General features: G+C 44.2%; 1 protein-coding gene across 1 annotated transcript in view; it reads left to right on the top strand.

The window, feature by feature from the left end:
* Positions 1-22,648, top strand: part of LOC149452009 (uncharacterized) — a 48,709-nt gene that overhangs the window by 18,135 nt on the left and 7,926 nt on the right. The window contains exon 5 of the mRNA XM_089689882.1: positions 18,283-18,498. Within this exon, the coding sequence (XP_089546008.1) occupies positions 18,283-18,498 (216 nt within the window). The remainder of the gene's footprint in view (positions 1-18,282; positions 18,499-22,648) is intronic.

Genomic DNA, 22,648 nt, shown 5'->3' with positions numbered 1-22,648 from the left:
GCAAACCCGCTGAACCACGTTCATGAGGAGCCGGTACAGGGGGCCATGAATCAGTATGGACCTGGCAGCAGCGTGAGCAGACGACAGAGGCACATGGCGCAGGGTGGCGGTGGAGGCAGCAGTATTCGGAAGCCATACGCAGGCCTAGGTTAAAAAGCGGAAGCCGTCAGCAGCGTGAGCAGACGACAGAGGCACATGGCGCAGCGTGGCGGTGGATGCAGCAGTATTCGGAAGCCAAACACAGGCCTCGGTTAAAAAGCGGAAGCCGTCAGCAGCGTGAGCAGATGACAGAGGCACATGGCGCAGGGTGGCGGTGGAGGCAGCAGCAATGGAAGGCCATACAGCACCCTATCACAAAATGGAACCCACCAACAGTGTAAGGAGACCTGAAAGTGGCACATGGCAGAGTCTGGCGATGAAGTCAGCAGCAATGGGAGGCCGTACAGGGACCCATGACACACTCTGGACCTGGCAGCAGCAAGAGGAGGCGGTACAGGGGCCCATGGCAGAGTGGCGAAGCGTAATCAGCTTAAATTGAAGGCCATACAGAGGCCTATGTTAAAAAGTCCCCCCATCAGCAGCGTGGGGAGACGACTATTAGCCTCCTCATGCTGCTGCCAGGTCCAGAGTGTGTCATGGGTCCCTGTACGGCCTCCCATTGCTGCTGTCTCCATCGCCACACTCTGCCATGTGCCACTTTCAGGTCTCCTCACACTGCGGTTGGGTTCCATTTTGTCATAGGGTGCTGTATGGCCTCCCATTGCTGCTGCCAGGCCTGTAATCTGCCATGGGCCCCCGTACCGACTCCTCATGCTGCTGCCAGGCCCGTAATCTGTCATGGGCCCCTGTACCGCCTCCTCATGCTGCTGCCAGGTCCAGAGTGTGTCATGGGTCCCTGTACGGCCTCCCATTGCTGCTGTCTCCATCGCCACACTCTGCCATGTGCCACTTTCAGGTCTCCTCACACTGCTGGTGGGTTCCATTTTGTCATAGGGTGCTGTATGGCCTCCCATTGCTGCTGCCAGGCCCGTAATCTGCCATGGGCCCCCGTACCGACTCCTCATGCTGCTGCCAGGCCCGTAATCTGTCATGGGCCCCTGTACCGCCTCCTCATGCTGCTGCCAGGTCCAGAGTGTGTCATGGGTCCCTGTACGGCCTCCCATTGCTGCTGTCTCCATCGCCACACTCTGCCATGTGCCACTTTCAGGTCTCCTCACACTGCTGGTGGGTTCCATTTTGTCATAGGGTGCTGTATGGCCTCCCATTGCTGCTGCCAGGCCCGTAATCTGCCATGGGCCCCCGTACCGACTCCTCATGCTGCTGCCAGGCCCGTAATCTGTCATGGGCCCCTGTACCGCCTCCTCATGCTGCTGCCAGGTCCAGAGTGTGTCATGGGTCCCTGTACGGCCTCCCATTGCTGCTGCCAGGCCCGTAATCTGCCATGGGCCCCCGTACCGACTCCTCATGCTGCTGCCAGGTCCAGAGTGTGTCATGGGTCCCTGTACGGCCTCCCATTGCTGCTGCCAGGCCCGTAATCTGCCATGGGCCCCCGTACCGACTCCTCATGCTGCTGCCAGGCCCGTAATCTGTCATGGGCCCCTGTACCGCCTCCTCATGCTGCTGCCAGGTCCAGAGTGTGTCATGGGTCCCTCTACGGCCTCCCATTGCTGCTGTCTCCATCGCCACACTCTGCCATGTGCCACTTTCAGGTCTCCTCACACTGCTGATGGGTTCCATTTTGTCATAGGGTGCTGGCAGATTACGGGCCTCCCATTGCTGCTGCCAGGCCCGTAATCTGCCATGGGCCCCCGTACCGACTCCTCATGCTGCTGCCAGGCCCGTAATCTGTCATGGGCCCCTGTACCGCCTCCTAATGCTGCTGCCAGGTCCAGAGTGTGTCATGGGTCCCTGTACGGCCTCCCATTGCTGCTGTCTCCATCGCCACACTCTGCCATGTGCCACTTTCAGGTCTCCTCACACTGCTGGTGGGTTCCATTTTGTCATAGGGTGCTGTATGGCCTCCCATTGCTGCTGCCTCCACCGCCACACTGTGGCTCCACACACTGGTTTTGGCCCCGTGACTGCCCAAATGAGTGAAGTGTGCGGTGATTCTAAGATCGACGGCACTCATCTGCATGTCATACTGACTGACAGTATTATTTCTCTTCCCCAGCAGACTCCAAGGGCATTTAAATTAAAGGTACAGTGTTCTGCACTAATATAAAGGCTCTCTGAAGCCTAGAAACACCCTTTTTATAAGTTAAATTCGCAGCGAATATATTCGCCTTGAATCAAATTTTTTCCGCGAATTCGGCGAATCAGCCGAATTGAATTTTTGAATACTTCGCTCATCTCTATTCACCACCTCTGAAATTAATAAAATAATTCATGATCTCCCTTCACACAAATCACCAGGACCTGACGGTTATACCAATGAATATTACAAAACCTTTTCTCCAACCCTTATCCAATATCTACACAAATGTATTAATAAATTCACAACATCTGAAAATATCCCAAAAGAAACATTAGAAGCTCTTATTATCACACTGCCAAAACCAGGAAAACTTCCGACATCACCAGCCAACTTTAGACCTATATCACTTTTAAATACAGATACGAAGATTTATGCCAAACTACTAGCCAACCGACTTCAATCATTATTACCAAATCTAATTAATTCAGATCTATGGATTTATCAACGGACCTCAAGCACCAGACGGCACACGTAGATTCATAAATTTAGCTCAATGGGCAAATTACACACAAACACCATCTCTGCTCATCTCATTAGATGCAGAAAAGGCGTTTGACAGAATCTACTGGCCATATCTACAACTGGTACTAGAAAAATTTGGAATAACAGGTTCGTTCAAGAAAGCAATTATGGCTTTTTATACATGCCCTAGTGAGTATGGTCATCTGATATACTCTCTGACCCATTCCAGATATCAAATGGTACATGGCAAGGGTGTCCCTTATCACCTTTAATCTTTGCTTTATGCATAGAACCATTGGCAGAAGCGATACGTATACAACCTGACATTGGAGGTATCAAAATAGGTCACGAAACACATAAAATAGGACTATACGCTGATGACATCATAATTGCTATGATCGACCCCATCATCTCAATAATAACATTGCAAAAGATTATCTCACAATTTAGCTTATTATCCATGTACAAAGTAAATGAAGCCAAATCCTCCATGTTGCCGATAGCAATCCCACCTAAACTACATAAACAAATTTCATCAATCTCCCCCTTTTCATGGGCCACATCATCACAAATTACATACCTAGGAATAAAATTAACATCTCCCCACTCTAACATATTTAAGATCAACTTTTCCAATCTACTCATTAAAATAACAGAACTATGTAAAGAGTTCTCCAGCACCACTATTTCATGGGTTGGGAGAATTGCTATTGTAAAAATGTTTATCTTACCACACATTTTATATTTCTTTCGAGCCATCCCAATACCATTACTATCTTCATCCATACAAAAACTACAATCACTATTAAACACCTACATCTGGGAACACAAAAAGGCACGGGTCAACAAATTGACACTATACACTTCTTGATCAAATTTAGGTATGGGAGCCCCCAATCTACAATTATACTATAAAGCAATAGTGCTGGATCAGGCACAGCATTAGTGGTCACCTCAAACAGACAAACGATGGGTACAGATAGAACAGTCCTTTATCCATAGTGACACTCAAGCCACATTGGGAGCTCTTACTCTCACCCATAGAGCCTCAAGATACTGCCTAGACACAATCAATGTGACTCTCCGCACCTGGGTGTTTGAGCACCTTTATGGACATTTGATGTGTTGTATTAATGTGCTAAATTTATTCACGGCAGAGTGATTATTTGATGGTTTTGATTTTGAGTGTTGATACGACACGGATCACATTCACATATTTTATATTCCCGGTTGGAATATACATGTTGCACTTTTAATAGTTTAACCCTTTTGTGCACTGGGGAGTTTGTTGTATTGGTTGGGAGATATATATATTTATGTATATTCCTTTATTCACATTTATAGTGCTGCACTAATATATTTATTAATATTATTATTATACAGTATTTATAAAGCGCCAATAGTTCGCTCAGCGCTGTACATTACAAAGGGGGACAGAACATGTGACAGAACAATACCAATACAATGCAAAACATGAGGGGATCGAGGGCCCTGCTCTTTCAAGCTTACAATCTAGGAGGGAGGGGATGGTGGCACAGGAGGAGATAGCTGTGGGGGATGGAGTGGTAGGAAGAGTGGAGGAGGTCGGCAAGTTAGCAGGGGGTGGGGTAGGCTTCCCTGAACAGATGGGTTTTCAGGGTGCGCCTAAAGGAGAGGAGAGTAGGTGATAATCTGATGGGTTAGGGCAGGGAGTTCCAGAGGATGGGTGACACCCTGGAAAAGTCCTGGAGGTGGGCATGGGAGGAGGAGACCAGGGAAATAGAGAGAAGGAGGTCTTGTGAGGAGCGGAGTGTGCGTGCTGGGTGGTACTTGGATATTAGGTCAGTGATGTAGTTTGGGGCAGTATGGTGGACGGCTTTGTACATCAGTGTTAGGATTTTGAATTTGATCCGTTGCGCAATCGGAAGCCAGTGGAGGGATTGGCAGAGGGGGGTGGAGGACACTGAGTGGAGGCCAGTGGAGGGATTGGCAGAGGGGGGTGGCGGAAATGGAGCGGTTGGAAAGGTGAATGAGTCTGGCAGCCGTATTCAGGATCGACTGAAGCGGGGATAGCCAGCGGCGAGGCAGGCCAGTGAGGAGGGAGTTGCAGTAGTCGAGTCGTGATATGATGAGGGAGTGGATGAGCTGTTTAGTGGTTTCTGGAGTTAGGAACGTGTGTATTTTGGCGATGTTGCGGAGGTGGAGTCTGCACGAGTTTGTTAAAGATTGGACTTGGGGCTGGAAGGATAGGTTGGAGTCCAGAATGACACCAAGTACTCTGGCCTGCGGGGTGGGTTTGATGGTGGCGTTGTTGGATGTGATGGAGAAGTCAATGGGGGGTGGGGTCCGGGCTGGGGGGGAAGACAAGAAACTCAGTTTTGGAGAGGTTCAGTTTAAGGAAGTGGAGCAACATCCAGTCTGATATGTCGCTCAGTAGATGTGTGATTCGGGCGGAGACTGAGGTGGTGAGGTGGGGGGTTGAGAGATAGATTTGTGTGTCGTCGGCATATAGGTGGTAGTTGAAGCCGTGAGAGTGTATGAGTTGGCCAAGGGAGGAGGTGTAGATGGAGAAGAGAAGGGGCCCGAGGACAGAGCCTTGAGGGACCCCAACAGAGAGGGGGAGTGAGGGGGAGGTGGTAGCATTATAGGTAACACTGAAAGAGCGTTGTGACAGGTAGGATGAGAGCCAGGAGAGAGCAGAATATCTGAGGCCGAGGGAGTGTAGTTTTTTGAGGAGGAGAAGGTGGTTGACTGTGTCGAAGGCTGCAGAGAGGTCAAGGAGTAGGAGCACTGAATAGTGGCCATTAGCTTTGGCGGTTAGCAGGTCATTGGAGAGTTTGAGTAAGGCAGTTTTGGTGGAGTGTAGGGGATGGAAGCCGGACTGTAGGGGATCGAGGAGGTTGTTGTCATTGAGGTGAGAGCTTAGGCGGGTGTAGACTAGGCGCTCAAGGAGTTTGGATGTAAATGGGAGCAGGGAGATGGGTCTGAGGTTGTTCGGGTCATTGGGGTCCAGGGAGGGCTTTTTAAGTATGGGGGTGATGTGTGCATGTTTCAGAGGGGAGGGGAAAGTGCCGGAGGAGAGGGAGAGATTAAAGATGTGGGTGAGGGAGCATAGGATGGAGGGGGAGGGAGGTCGTAGGAGTTGTGAGGGGATAGGGTCGAGGGGGCAGGTGGTGAGGCGGGCATCAGAGAGGATCTTGGAGACTTCCTCGTTGGTAGTAAGGTCAGAGGTGTGGAGTGTTGGGGGGGCCTCAGTATGAGGAATGTAGGGTGGAGTGGAAGTGGAGGTCAGAGCAGTGGTGGGGCCGTGGGAGAGGGGTGATGAGGGGGTAGCTGAGTGAGGGGGAAGGGGGTTGGAGGGAGTTTGAGCAGCGACAAAGTCCCTGCGGGGCATGTCGAGGGAGAGGGGGGATGAGGGGGTAGCCTCTTGGTGCCGGTGGGGGTGGTTGCTGCTTCTCCTCTCACTGTGGCAGCTGTGGGTAGGGGAGGCGGTGGTGGTAGCTCCCCCTCTCACAGGTGTCCTGGTTCGGGCGTTGGGCAGTAGCGAGGCTTAGAGACAGCGGTAGGCCGCAGGGGACAGGGCGCCCAGTACTCCTCCTGGGCGATGGCAGGACCTCGGAGCGGCTGGGGAGGGTACCGACGGGGGCGGTGGCCCCTCAGGAGCAGAGATATCCCGAGGTTAAGAGAAGAAGGGTGAAGAAAGTAACATGGGAGACACAAGTGCTTAAGTTCTCCTGCTTTAGTTCAAATGCTGTGTTTAACTGCTTTGCACTCCTTCAACGCAGCACTCAATCAATGCAGCACAGCCATCAGAGACTGTGCCCCCCATCAGTGATCTCCCCCCATGAGCTGATCTAAATTTATATTGAGATGCTCAAATTTTACTCTATTGGTAAGAGGTTAGTGTCAGCTGCTTGAGGGTTAGGGCTTCATTTTAGCGCAAGAGGATTTTTTTTGTCATATAGAGGAACCAGACTGTGCATTTCTCACTTGTCGCCACTGAATGCCTAATTTTTCTCCTCTCCCTCCTGCAGGCATTCAGTGGCAGCAGGTGAGAAATGCACGGTCTTGTTCCTCTATCCATCTCCTGCTGCCATGGGCTCCTGTATGCCCCTTCCGGCCGGCCCCCCTCATCTCCTGCAGCAGTGCCGTCAGGTTCTGTCAGGATAGACTGTCCCCAGTGTTGACAGTTCCCCCCACTACCATAGACCGGAAAGGAGAGAGAAAGCTGGTTCTGCCCCTCCTCCTCCCACCCTGTCCTCCTGTGTCTGCCCCGCCCACACTCCCCAGCATTCTTGTGTCTTCTCTACCCCCTCTTCCTGTCTCTCTCTTTTTTTCCTCTCTCACTATCTTTGTCTATTTATCTCTCTCTTTCTTTCCTTTCTCATCTTTCTTTTTCCCTTTCTCTCTCTCTCTCCACAGACACCACGGACCCCAGATAAGTGCTCCTTTACTTGTCAAATAGAATTCACGTCTCTCTCTCTCTCTCTCCCTGTCTTTCCCTCTCCTTCTCCCCCTCTCCTTCTCTTGTCTTTCTCTCTCTCTCCTTCTTTCCTTTTTTTCTCTATCTCTCCTTCCTTTCTTTCCCTCTCACCAAAGCTCCCCATTGGGGCTCCTACTAAAAAAAAAATAAAATATAAAATTGTAAAAAATCAAATAAAAATAAACATCTACTGACACAAGTGCCGAAACTAGCAAAGGTTGTTCGTGCGACCGAGCCCTGGTGTTCCACCTCCGGACTCCAAGGAAAGAGTCCCCGGACTTGGGGCTGTTCAGTCCAAAATACCCAGGCATACTTTTTGTCCCATTCCGGGCCTGTACTTACCTATTTTTAGACCACCGTGGTATGGTAAGCTCCTCTGTTTCAGCTAGTGCCAGCTGTAGGGGAGAGAAGGGAGTACTTGATAATGGTTGGAAATGTCTGGGACTGATGGCATCATCCTAAGGCTCCTATGACATGTCCTCCTCTCCCCTGCAATTGCCGCTGACTGACACGGGATCTGGATCATGATGGATCTGGACCAAAAATGGCCTGAAAATAGGTAAGTAACAGATTTCTCTTACACAGATTAGTCAGATTAGCTGTTGGGTGGGGGAGGGAGCATTTTAAGAGTAGTTAGGTTTTGTATGAAATTCTACATTAACAGGAGCATTAAACTGAATGGTGAAAGAGTCCAAACTTAACCAATTCCATACCGGGCAATTTTCCCCCTTCCCCCCCAGGCCATTTTTCAGGTTTCAGCGCTCTCACATTTTGAATGACAATTGCGCAGTCATACAACATTGTACCCAAACTAAAATTTTATCATTTTCTTCACACAACTAGAGCTTTCATTTGGTGGTATTTAATCATTGCTGGGGTTTTTATTTTTTGCTAAATTAACAAAAAAGGCCAACAATTTTGAAAAAAAAACACGCTTTTCTTTGTTTCTGTTATAAAAGTTTGCAAATAAATAATTGTTCTTCATAAATTTAGTCCGAGATGTATTCTGCTACATGTCTTTGGTGACAATAACCCAAATTAGGATGTATTATTTAGTTTGTAGGAAAGTTATAGAGTTCACAAACTATGGGATAGATCTGAAAATTGATCCATCCTGAAGTACTGACAGCCAATCTAATTTCTTGAGGTCCAAGAATGTCAGAACAGTACAGATATCCCCCAAATGACCCCTTTTTTGCAGAGTAGACAGTCCGACATACTTTATAAGAGGCATGGCGAGTTTTTTGAAGTTGTATTTTTTTTGTCATAATTTTTCAGAAAATGAAAAAATGAAAAAAATATTTTTCACTATTTTTTTTTACATACTGTCACCAGTGCAGTACAGCGTCATCATATAACTGGCTTGGCGGTGATCAGGGACACTGATTGGTGACAGTGTGAAAAAAAAAAATATATATATATTTTTTTTTTTTACATTTTTTATTACATTTTTTTTTCTTTTTTTCAAGATTTTTTTTTCATATTTCACTATGACCAAAGTAGTACAATGTTACCATAGTAACATTGTACTACTTTGGGGAAGTGATCAGTATTTTTTTTTTTTTTACACAATTTGCTTATAGCAAAGAATTACTTTTACTATAAGCAAGCATTTACCTGAATGACATCGATTCATTCAGGGTTTTTTTTTTTTTTTTTTGTGCTTAGCTGTGATTTGGCCACAGCTAATCATATGAAATATGCATGTGATTAGCTGTGACCATTCACAGCTAGACACTAGTGTACAATGGATGGCATGAATGAAGCCATCCATTGTATACAACTGTCATGTGACCTGCTGTGATTGGTCATAGCAGGTCACATGGTACCGGCAACGGGGGCCGGTACTCAGATCTGTCATTGGCTGTGTCCGAGGTACACAGCCGGTGACAGATCGCGCCACTGCGCGGCTCTGCAAGCGCACAAACTGTGCATGTGTGGGAGGACGCCATATGGCAGCCTCGTGGAAAGTTAATACATTTTTGCGGACGCCATTTGGCCATAGGCCAGGTGTCAAATGGTTAAAGAATGAATTATATGATCCCATAAAACATGTACAGTAATGCATTTCAATCTCCCTTCATCGGGTCTGAATATTTGTTGTTGTTAAAGGACTCAAAGAGGCAGAATCACCAGGATATGTTATCTAAACTGTGATATAAAAATATCTTCAGAATGGGTCAGACTTTGACTCTTTACCATTCACTCTAGTGTTTGTATTGTGCGAATTCTGAGGCTGTTTAACTACTTTAGCCCCCGCCTGTAATTCCCCTTCTTTACGAGGACATTTTTCAGTTTCCAGTTCTATGATAGTTTGACTTACAATTACTTCATCATTTGCATAAAACATTTGGATTGAAAAGTTATCAAAACGGCGACACATCCAATATTGTCATAAAAACAATAACCAGAAGATAACCATCTTATAATGATACAAAGATCCTATTGTAAGAATGTTCAGTTCAACGCATTTCGCCATTTAGCTTCTTGTGGACCCAGAAGGTATTTTCCATATAGAAATATCATGCTAGTGGCAGGTGCTGAAATCCACAAGCTAACACAACTCCCCCTCCCAAGCAGTGGAACCATAGGGAGGGGGAGGAAGAAAGGAAAACAAGGGAGAGAGATGGGAAAGGTGTGTTGTATCTCCAAACAGGGAAGCCAGTATCTGCAATGGCAAGGATAGGATACAGAGGGGCCTTTTAAATGTTAAGCATTCCTAGTCTCCAATGTATTATTCCTAAGGATTTTGTGTCAAGCTGGTCCAAAGCTCTCCACCAGTTTAAGGCATTTCTCCGCTAAGCTTTTTTCAGGAACCCAGGGGTGCTTTCCACATAGAGAGTGTAAGCTCCAAGGATCAGGCCCTCCTGACCCTCTTGTATTGAACTGTATTGTTGCTGTATTGTCTCCTGTTATATTGTAAAGCGCTGAGCAAACTGTTGGCGCAATATAAATCATGTATTATAATAATAATAATGTGACGGGAGTCACTTTGGGTGGGGGGCCCATGGAACACAGCCCCCTTTGGAGAGGTGGGGAGACCCCTGTCTCAGCTCCTCATATCCCTCTTATGTGTAAGACACCCTGTGCCTGTTAGGGGTACAGGGTGGAATGTCCTAGTATTGTGTGGACTTTAGATTGTAAGCTCCACGAGCCGGGCCCTCCTATTCCTTCTGTACTGAAATGTATTGCAATTGTACTGTCTCCCTTATATTGTAAAGCGCTGAGCAAACTGTTGGTGCTATATAAATCCTGTATAATAATAATAATAATAATAGGTGGGGTGTGGGGGTTGTTCATTGTTTATTGCCACCTGGTTGTTCCATTGTTCTATTGTGTCTTGCTTGCCAGCAAACTATTATGGGATGCATGTGTTCCTGTATTGTCTACTGCCACGTGGTGTATCCCATTGTTCTATTGTGCATCTTGGTTTGGTGGGGGGGGTGTTTCCTGCAGCCCTTCCCTCTGATGGGATGGCCTGCTGATGTGTTTCCTGTTACTGGTTGTATTTCCCTGCCCTGTGTATATATCTTGTGTTTGTGTTAAAATAAAGCAGTTCACTTCCTATCTTAAGAAGCCTGTGGTGCTGTCTTGTCCTGTATGGTCAGCGGTGGTGTCCGTGGATTTGTGTTCGGACAGGGAAGCGGGAGTCTACCGGAAATACCCTACTGCGGTCAGGGTCCAGTTCCGTTACAAATAATAATAATATTAATATAGTTATATTATGCATGTGACAGATGCTGCAATCCACAGGCTAAACAAACTCACCCCTCCCCAGGAGATGAACCATGAGGGGAAGAGGAGGAAAAAGATGTGCAGAAGAGTGAAAGAGAAAGGGGACTTTGCTAATCAGGGGATCCAGTATCAACAATGGCAATAAGATACCCAGGAGCCTTTTAAATGTTAGGCATTCCTAGTGCTTCTTTTTCTACTTCTTTATTTTTCTATTCTATCACACTTCCCCGGAGAACTCCAGCCGCCCCAGGAGCTTCATCTTTCCCAGTTCATACCGGTAGCTAAAATCAGAGCAGGGAGAATAATATCACATACCTATGTTCATTATGCCCCTCAACACATCCTAAAACCTACATTAAAATGACACGCATATTTTCATGGAACGTCAAAGGCCTAAGATCACCCCATAAATGCATGGCTATATTACGCCATCTCAAGCGACTAAAAGCAGACATAGCTCTACTTCAAGAAACCCATCTGACTCAGTCAGATTTTGCCTGCATGAAAAAGTTATGGGTAGGCCAGGTATTGGGCTCCCCTTTGCCTAACAATAAAGCAGGAGTACTCATACTCATCCACAAATGACTTACCCCTGAAATCCTGTCCACTGAAACGGACAATGAAGGGCGTTTCGTCTCCTTTCACATCAAACTAGGCACTAACGATTTAGTCCTATCTAACATACAGTGGGGCAAAAAAGTATTTAGTCAGCCACCAATTGTGCAAGTTCTCCCACTTAAAAAGATGAGAGAGGCCTGTAATTGGCATAATAGGTAGACCTCAACTATGAGAGACAAAATGAGAAAAAAAATCCAGACAATCACATTGGCTGATTTGGAAAGAATTTATTTGCAAATTATGGTGGAAAATAAGTATTTGGTCAATATCAAAAGTTCATCTCAATACTTCGTTATATATCCTTTGTTGGCAATGACAGAGGTCAAACGTTTCCTGTAAGTCTTCACAAGGTTGGCACACACTGTTGCTGGTATGTTGGCCCATCCTCCATGTAGATCTCCTCTAGAGCAGTGATGTTTTGGGGCTGTCTCTGGGCAACACTGACTTTCAACTCCCTCCAAAGGTTTTCTATGGGGTTGAGATCTGGAGACTGGCTAGGCCACTCCAGGACCTTGAAATGCTTCTTACGAAGCCACTCCTTCGTTGCCCAGGCGGTATGTTGGGGATCATTGTCATGTTGGAAGACCCAGCCACGTTTCATCTTCAATGCCCTTGCTGATGGAAGGAGGTTTGCACTCAAAATCTCACGATACATGGCCCCATTCATTCTGTCCTGTACATGGATCAGTCGTCCTGGTCCCTTTGCGGAGAAACAGCCCCAAAGAATGATGTTGCCACCCCCATGCTTCACAGTAGGTATGGTGTTCTTTGGATGCAACTCAGCATTCTCTCTCCTACAAACACGACGAGTTGTGTTTCTACCAAACAGTTCTATTTTGGTTTCATCTGACCATATGACATTCTCCCAATCCTCTTCTGGATCATCCAAATGCTCTCTAGCAAACTTCAGACGGGCCCGGACATGTACTGGCTTAAGCAGGGGGACACGTCTGGCACTGCAGGATCTGAGTCCCTGGCGGCGTAGTGTGTTACTGATGGTAGCCTTTGTTACGTTGGTCCCAGCTCTCTGCAGGTCATTCATTAGGTCCCCGTGTGGTCCTGTGATTGTTGCTCACCGTTCTTGTGATAATTTTGACCCCACGGGGTGAGATCTTGCGTGGAGCCCCAGATCCAGGGAGATTATCAGTGGTCTTGTATGTCTTCCATTTTCTAATTATTGCTCCCACAATTGATTTGTTCACACCAAGCTGCTTGCCTATTGCAGATTCAGTCTTCCCAGCCTGGTGCAGGTCTACAGTTTTGTTTCTGGTGTCCTTCGACAGCTCTATGGTCTTTACCATAGTGGAGTTTGGAGTGTGACTGTTTGAGGTTGTGGACAGGTGTCTTTTATACTGATAACAAGTTCAAACAGGTGCCATTGATACAGGTAATGAGTGCAGGACAGAGGAGCCTCTTAAAGAAGAAGGTACAGGTCTGTGAGAGCCAGAAATCTTGCTTGTTTGTAGGTGACCAAATACTTATTTTCCACCATAATTTTCAAATAAATTCTTTCCAAATCAGCCAATGTGATTGTCTGGATTTTTTTTCTCATTTTGTCTCTCATAGTTGAGGTCTACCTATGATGCCAATTACAGGCCACTCTCATCTTTTTAAGTGGGAGAACTTGCACAATTGGTGGCTGACTAAATACTTTTTTGCCCCACTGTATATGATCCCAACTCACCAGCTAAATAATTTTTCCAAGTGATGTCTTCACGGATATCACACGATATTCATCTCCCTCTCATTATATTAGGTGACTTTAATTCTTACAACGATCGACACTGGCCGCCTCTCTCCTCCTCACCCCCTGCTTCCATGACACGGAAATATTACAACTAACAGACATCTGGTGTTTATCCCACCCAGATGGCAAAGATTACACCTTTTATCCTCATGTGCATCACACACTGTCCAGAATCGATTGTTTCTTCTGTAATTCGATACTGTTAAATCACATTACAGAGTCCACCATACACTACATGGCTATCTCAGACCACTCCCCGATCTCCAGTGCATTGAACCATTTAAACACAACTCACCCCCCTAGATTATGGCACTTCCCATCCTTCTTGGCAGACAATCAAGAGCTATCTCAGATTTTAGCTACAACCTGGTCAGAATTTCTGACCACCAATAAGGCCCACCAATCTAACCCAAATCTCTTTTGGGAAACAGGCAAAGCAATGCTAAGAGGCAGAATAATCACTTACGCATCCACCTACAAAAAAAACTCCTTCACAAATTTAAAGAAGACAGTGACCTTTTAAGACAGGCTCAGAGAAACTTGACAGAATCAAACTCGCACAAAAACAGGAAAACCTGGCTAGAAGCAAAAAATCAATTTGACACCTGTGCGTCAGCCCAAGAATCTGTACATCAATCCTACCTCGATCTCCAATACCACAAATTTGGCATCAAACCGGGCAAACTCTTGGCCCATCTATACTGAAAACCCTTCACTCCCACTCAATTTACAGCTCTGAGGGACTCCCAGGGCTCCCTTAAAAACACACCAGAAGGAATGATATCCATTCTAGAAGGATTCTATGCTCACTTATATGGCCCAGATCCAATAAACATTCCACAAACCAACTCATTTTTGGAACAACTTACCCTTCCACAAATAGACCCCATTGCACTGCAATCTCTCAATGCTCCAATAACACAGACAGATATCTCCTCGGCAATCCAATCCAAAGCCCCTGGCCCTGACGGCTACACTGCAGAGTTTTACAAGCTTACGGCTAAAATCTTTACCCCGACCCTCCAGTCAGTATTTCACAAAATTAAGGAAGGAGGCGATTACATTCCATCAGGCTTTCAAGCCCATATAAAATTGATAGCAAAAAAAGGCAAGGACCCCACTGATCCGGGCTCTTACCGTCCGATTTCCCTCTTGAATCTAGATGCAAAAATATTGTCTAAAATAATAGCAAACAGACTGGCCACCATCTTACCTTCACTCCTCCACCCATCCCAAGTGGGATTCATTCAGGGAAGATCGGCCGCCTCCAATATACGCAAAGTTCTAACAGTCTTAAACCATGCCAAGCACAACCCACTTCAAGATCTAGCGATCATATCCCTTGATGCCAAGAAGGCGTTTGATAATGTAAATTTCACTTGGCTTCAATTAGTGTTACAGAAATTTGGCTTCTCAGGCCCCTTCGCTCATATGATCCAATTGATGTACTCTGCACCGACGGCTCAGGTCATAGCGGCAGGATGCACATCCAATCCTATCTGTCTACACAAGGGGACAAGACAAGGATGTCCTCTTTCCCTTTACTTTTTAACCTAGCCCTGGAACCATTAGCTCGCTTCTTGTTATTTAAATCTCAACTTCATGGAGTTCACATAGGGCAACAAGAACTGCGCATTTCATTGTTCGCAGACGACATATTAATCTTCACCTCAAATCCGGCCCTAGACATAGCCTATATACGTGATATATTCTCTGATTTTCTACACTGCTCAGGTCTCTGTATAAACTTTTCCAAAAGTGAAATACTCCCTTTATACCATGCTCATCCCCCCTCTTGGACCCAGACCCCGCTTTTTAACCACTAATCTACAGGGCGCTTATACCCCCTTCCTGCCCAGGCCAATTTCCAGCTTTCAGCGCTGTTGCACTTTGAATAACAATTGCGCAGTCATGCAACACTGTACCCATATGAAATTTTTATAATTTTTTTGTGACAGAGCTTTATTTTTGTGGTATTTAATCACCTCAGGGATTTTTATTTTTTCTTAGTTTTTGTTATAAAATTTTTCTCCTTCACTGATGTGCACTAATGAGGCTGCAGTGATGGGCACTGATAGGCTGCACTGATGGACACTTATAGGTGGCACTGATGAGGAGGCACTGGTAGGTGGCACTAATGGGCATTGACAGGCATCACTGATGGGCACTGAAAGGCAGCACTGATATATGGCACTGATAGGTCACACTGATAGGTGGCACTGTTAGACGGCACTGACTGGCACTGTTAGGCGGCACTGATAGGCAGCACTGACGGGCACTGATAGGCGGCACTGATGCACACTGATAGGCAGCACTGACTGGCACTGATAGGCGGCATTGATAGGTGGCACTGATTGGCAGCACTGATAGGTGGCACTGACTGGCATTGATAGGTGGCACTGACTGGCACTGGTGGGTGACACTGAAAGGCAGCTCAGATGGTCACTGACATGTGGTATTGATGTGGCACTGATGGGCACTGAAATGTGGCACTAATGGGCACTTGCAGGTGGCATGGATGAGCACTGACAGTTGGCACTAATGGACACTGACAGGTGGCACAGCTGGGGCTACACAGATCATCAGGGCACACTGATCATCAGTGCTCTGATGATCTGTGTACATGTCCCCTCCGAGGAATGCCGATTACCGGCTCTCCTCTGTCAGTGTGACAGCTCGTGAGGAGAGAAATCCTGATAACCGGCATTTCCCTGTTTACATGTGATCAGCTGTGATTGGACACAGCTGATCACATGACCGAGCCGACATCTTCGGCTCTTTCCGTTGATCGGTGATCCGCTGTGTCCGAAGGACACAGTGCACCACCGATCGCTGCGCTGCACGCTCCCAGAGTCGCGCATGCATGGTTAGAATGGGAGGACGTCATATGACGTCCTCCCAGAACGAGAGAACCGCCTTGCGCCATCATTGTACTATATGGCGGGCAGGAGGCGGTTAAACTTGCCAAAAGTCATATCACATACCTAGGCATAAAGATAGGGAAACTCGCCTCGTCATTATACACGCTGAACTTCACACCAACAATAGATAACATTACCATCCCACCATTTCCTATATGTTCTGCAAGTGCTGAACTTCATCAACTCAATTGCTCCAGTCAAAACCACCAGATTTCGTAAATCCTTTATAGACACCATAATACGAAGTCAAAAGTACAAAATATCAAATATCTATACTCCATTAAATCTGCATTATGCAAAACCCTTGGAAACCTCATCAGCAACCTCTTGGGTCAAAGACTTTCACAATGCAATCACAGCAGACCAAATACTAACAGGATTTAACACCACTTGTGTCTTCATTACAATTGACTTCTGGCATGAACAACCGCTTAAGATTATGCATTGTGCTTACATGCCTTGTGCCTTTTCAAAACTTAACCCATCTATTTCCCTCTGCCCACTCTGTGGATCCTATATGCCATCTTTAAAGCACAGATTTTGGCTCTGCCCTCCCATATCCAACTTCTGGGACCAAGTAAACCGCTTTGCGACATTCGTCACCAGTGTCCAAATGACCAAAGACCCGCTACATCTCCTCTTCGGCAACTTGGAACAAACTCCCTTTGACACTTCTCCTATACATCTCTCATCTCTCAGGTAGAAAAAAACCATGGCTGACTACCTGTCTGTTGGTTGCAAGAAGAGCTATCTTAAAGAAATGGGTCTCAACTTCACCACCAACCATATCGGACATGAAACAGGATCTTAACCTCCTTCTCCGTGCGGAGAGACTCGACCTAATATCATCACCTAGCACTCGCAGATCTGACTCTTACAACCGAAAGTGTTACCTATATATCACTAGAACATTCTCCACGTCTGATCAACAATTATTCCTACAGGACTCTAGGCTCGATTGTCGAGCTATCAGTTTTAGCCAAATCTAAACTACTTATTGATCACATATGGTTGGTAGAAAGCACTGCTGTTGCTTGCACTTGAACTTCTTTTTCCTTATGCTTTTCACTTCTCTACTTCTCCTGCCTGAGAGTTAAAGTTTGAATACTCATATGTCTCTACACAAACTGTCACATATGTACCATGTTTAAATTCCACTTGCTCCTTTGACACATTTCACCTAAGGATACAATCTGTTCACCCGTGGAGCAAGTCATTAGCTATCCCCTCTACATGCTACCTGCTGTCTGCACCCCCCTCTTCTTATTTCATGCTTTGATCTCTTCTTTCTCCTCTCTGGTTCTTCCTTATTTCCCCTCACCTCAGCTTCCCCCCCAATCTATCCCTACATATTTTATTTGATCTCACATATTTGTAGGATTTCAGCTTACTGTACATGTCGTTGCACCTTTGAGGTGCAGATACAATAACCACACCCTGACATAGCATACACTCTCTATATCAAGTCATTTAATGTCTTGGCTAATCACTTCTCTATGCTCATTACAGATTGTAATATATCCAAGGCTCTTTAAACTATAACTAAAACTAACCCCCTTTACTACTTATCCATTAATCACTGAGAACCAATTTCTCAACGTTTTCGCAAAAGATACAAGTTGATTGTGACTGTTATTTCTTCGTTGCAATGATATGTATTCCCACATCGCATTGTTTGATCTTTATTATTTGTAATAATAAAATCCAATAAATATTTCTTTAAAAAAATGCCAGAACAGTAGGAACACTCCCCAAAACACCTAACAAATTACCTTATTTCCAAATGTATAAACCCCAAGATGATCTTACTTTTTTGACAAAATGTGTGGATACCTGTTTCAGTATATCTATACTTTGACTCTGCCTCTTTTTTGGCATGATGATCTCCATTCTTGCTTTGGGTCAGGTAGCCATAATGTGGTGGAGCTAGTAGCTTAGCATAGGAGCCAAGTAACTGACATTTTTAAAAGAAGGTAAGAAATGGCAGAACCCATTGATCTGTGATGATGGGATAGCTTTAAAGATATTCTCAGGTATTGATTTGGTCTATAATAGTGAGATGTCCATTGTGTTCTTGCAGGTAAGGAGAATGTACTTGTGGTGGTCGATGACCTGGATTCCAACACTCCAAACGACAAGGAGAGGATACTCAACAGCCAGCCTCTTATCTGGGAAAGGACCAGAGATCTCATTCTCTTCAGGAAGAGATCTACATTTAAAGAGGAGACAGGAGAGAAGATAATGGAAATAATATCACAGATAGACAAAACGGCTAAGCTCACCAACATTTGCATAGGTAAATCTCAGTGCTTAAAATAATGGCTCCATTTGTGTCTATGGAAATATACTCCGGAACTTATTGTGTCTAAACAGGGCTGTACGTCAAATCCAGTGCTAGATGGATATCCCAGGGTCTATATAGCACTTCTGTGTAATGGGGGTTGAAGGACTCTTCTTCATCTGCCCTCCCTTGCCTTTGCTTACAGAGCTTTATTGAACCAAAATGTCTTTTTAAGGTCTAATAACTATCAGAAAGTGAATCATTTTTAGCTTTTGATCAGTTAATACCTTAATTTTTTTTTCTTTTTCTTTCTTTTTTTTAAAGAATTTTCTTTTGCGGTACGTTCCTTTTAGGTATGAAAGGGGGTATACGAGTGCTAAGAAATAAATTATGAGCAGCTAGCATAAAGGTGTAACCTCTGGACCTTCGGTGTAAAATTTATCAAAAAATGCAGTGCTATAATTCTAATGGTACTGTATCATAAAACTTCCATAAATGCGCTGTGGAGCAATTAAATATTAGCAGGTGTATAAGACGTCTGATGGAGTGATGTTTAAAGTGCAAAAGTGACATATAATATATTAACTATAAAATCACATAAAATAACAATAAAACGTCCAATTATGAAATATAAGTGAATTCCGTGACTCCAGTGACTGTGAATGAGTATACATTGCACTAACCAGATAGCGCAAAATAATGCGCATTTGAGTAATCAGACCACTCCTGGTCATGTGGATCTGGAAAGGTGAGGGTCAGGAGATCATCTGGCAAACCAGCAGCAAGACAGGTATTCAGCATGTCATCACTCTCCAGGTAACAGGAATACTCATCCATCCAGCAGGGGGGTCACACTCCAGGTATCAAAGATACATAGCCATCCAGCAGGGGGACCTCTCCCAATATCAGGTATGGGGCACCAAAAGGAATCCACCTTGAAAGGGGGGGTCGCAATAAAACGAGCCCAAAGCAGAGAACTTGATAGTGTAGTAATTTCAATTTATTGATAAGTAAATCCACATATCTGCATAAACAGTAGAGAAAATGGCCACTGGCCTCCATGTGGCCTGAGCCACGTGATGTCACTGGCTAGGCTCCTCCCTAACGCGTTTTGTGCCCGAGCACATTATTAAAGGGAGCGTGCCTTAGCCAACTGATGCTTTATATAGGGAGCCGCGCATGCGCGGTGAGGTATGGTGATGCCATTTTGGCCCGTTTGCGCATGCGCGATGCATGTGGGAGCGGCCATTTTCCTGGTTATCAACACACAGCAGAGGAACGAGATGGACATGGATGTGACTATGTCCTGTCTGATTTCAATCCTGGCAAACAACGAACTTGCCTAAATATTAGACATAAATGAGGTATAATCAATGGGTGTGGGAATATAATTAAATAATATATGGAGTGCTACTTCTGGTGAGGGGAAAACAGGAAGAATTGCAATCTCCATATTGCTGTAGCCTGGTGAAAAAGCAGACAGCAAGGCTGTAGACATACTCAGGTTAACCTTATTGTGGAACTACTGGTCCCAGATATCCAACTCCCTAAAATGATTCCTCTGATGCTGTGAAAAAACATAATAATTTAACAATAATAATAATGTGTAATAAATATGGGGCTACAGAAGTAATACATGATGAAAACATGATAAGAACACAAGGGGAAATACATTATTTAAAATATATGTCCCATAATAATTAAAATAACAGCAAGTATAATGTAGCTGTTAAAAATCAGATGTGAGGGGTATTCAACAGTATAAATCATATAATAAAAATCAATAATTAAACACAGATAAAATAAAGAAAAAAAGTAGACGATAATAAAAAATGTACAATATGTAAAAATATGTAAATCATACGTAGAATCAATATACAATGACTAAAATGAAATTAGGATCTTGTGTAAAATTTTTTTAAAGGTGAATGGATGAATAGCAAAACATGATGCTAATATGTAATGTTAAAAAGTGAATATACACTTAAAATGCCAAAAAAGCAGAAAACACAGGACAAGATATCCCAGCACTGGGGTAATATTACTCCAGTCCTCAAAAATATAATATAATATAAAATGGGAGACCGAATAAAAACATACAGTAAGAACAACATAATGACAGTGGTTGTATCTACAACCCTGTTAAAAACCATAATAAAACTGGGACACCTGTAAAGATGGGACTAGCTGGTATCGATAAAACAATTGATATCCAGATCTACGTTCAAATCTTGTGGAAAAAGCTAAAAAATCCACTTTGTTTCCAACTTTGATACAAACCTTCATTTGAAAGTCCCTCTCCAATGATGCTTAATAATGTCAATACCAGTAAACTTTAAGCACTGGGGATTTCTATTATGGAATTTTCGATAATGCATCAAAAGGAAATGCTCTTTGAACCCTTTTTTGATGTTGTACAGATGCTCTCTTAGCCTGTCTCTGAGCCTTCTTGTGGTCCTTCCGACATACTGTTTACCACAAGAACATTCCAAAAAGGTACACCACATGTGTGCTGTTACAGGTGATGATGGACTGTATGTCATATGTTTTCATGGTGGTATTAGAACAAAAGGTCTTAACTGGTGTTTTATGTATTCCATTATTTATGCATAACATACACTTTTTACAGGGGAAGAAACCTTTATTCTCCAAGAATCTTTTTTTCAAAATGTTAGCCTGAGATGTAAAATCTTCCATTCTATCGCAGTTCCTCCTAATGTGTAAAAATTTACCTTTTGGGATATTAGTGAGCCATTTTGGGTGATGGCAACTATCAAGAGGGATAAAACTATTTCTGTCAGTGGTTTTAAAAAATGTCTTAGTAAAAATCCCAGTGCCATCATTAAAATCATATTGATATGTTAACTTAATATTAAGATCATTAAAATTTAGTGTCGTAAAAAAATTCTTTAACCACTTCCCGACCGGCCGTTGCATATAAACGGCCGGACGGTGGCAGTACAGGGTCGGGTGGCCGTTTATGAACGGCCTCCCCGCACCCTGCTTGTGCGCGCTCCCTGGGAGCGCGCAGCACCGCGATCCGGTGCCCGCTGTGTCCTCCGGACACAGTGAAACACCGATCGTCGGACGGGACCTCTGTACGAGGTCCCGATCATGTGATCACTGATTGGCCAATCAGTGATCACATGCAAAGTAGTAAGCAAGATGTCACTTGTGACATCATTGCTTACTACGTGTGAAATCTGTGAATGATCACAGAGGTCACATGGTACAAGCCTATTCACAACAGCCTTGTACCATGTGACAAGCTGTGACCAATCACAGCTCACTCAGTATTTCTCAATGAGTGCAAGAATGCACACAGAGAGAAAGAGAAATGATTGCTCTTACATCCTATATGGGTGTAAAAGCAATCATTGTAAAAAAAAAAAAAAAAAAAATCTTCATCACCCCCCACAAGTAGTACAGTGTCACCATGGTGACACTGTACTGCTAGGGTGACAGTATGTAAAAAAAAAAATAAAAAAAAAATAATAATATAAAAAAATAAAATATAAAAAAAAATGTTTAAAAATTATAATTTTTGGTTATAAACTATTTTGTTTTTGTTTTGTTTTTTACTAAAAAGATAACGAAATACATTTTGGCAAAGATTTATGATGAAATACTATTTATTTGCAAAATTTTATAAAAAAAAACACTTTTGTTCAAAATTTTTGGACTTTTTCATTTACATAGCAAAAAAATAAAAATCCCAGCAGTGAATAAATACCACCAAAATAAAGCTTTATCTGTCGCAAAAAAATGGTAAAAAATTAATTTGGGTACAGTGTTGCATGACTGCGCAATTGTCATTCAAAGTGTGATAGCGCTGAAAGCTGAAAATTGCCCTGGTCAGGAAGGGGGTAAAAGTGTCCGGTCTGGAAGTGGTTAAGGAAAATTCATCTCCTTGCCAGAGTAAAAATACAACACCAATGTAACGGCGGTAAAATAAAAGATCTGGCCAATCCCTAGAGTAGATAAGATTCGGGTTATTATTATTAGAATTGAAAAGCCTGTTATATTGTGAAGGATTCTGGTTATAAGAGGATTCTGGATTCTGAAAAAAATTATTTTGGTTCCTAAAAGGGGTACGCTAAGTAGTCCTATTTTGTTGATAATAATGGTCATTCCCCTGGGAAGATTCGGGATAGTATAAGACACG

Source organism: Staurois parvus, unplaced genomic scaffold, assembly GCF_062004578.1.
Source record: "Staurois parvus isolate SC_StPar_1 unplaced genomic scaffold, SC_StPar_1.0 ptg000503l, whole genome shotgun sequence".
In the NCBI taxonomy this organism is placed as follows: Eukaryota; Metazoa; Chordata; class Amphibia; order Anura; family Ranidae; genus Staurois; species Staurois parvus.
The sequence above is the reverse complement of the archived record's forward strand: the minus strand, read 5'-3'. Positions and strand labels throughout refer to the sequence as shown.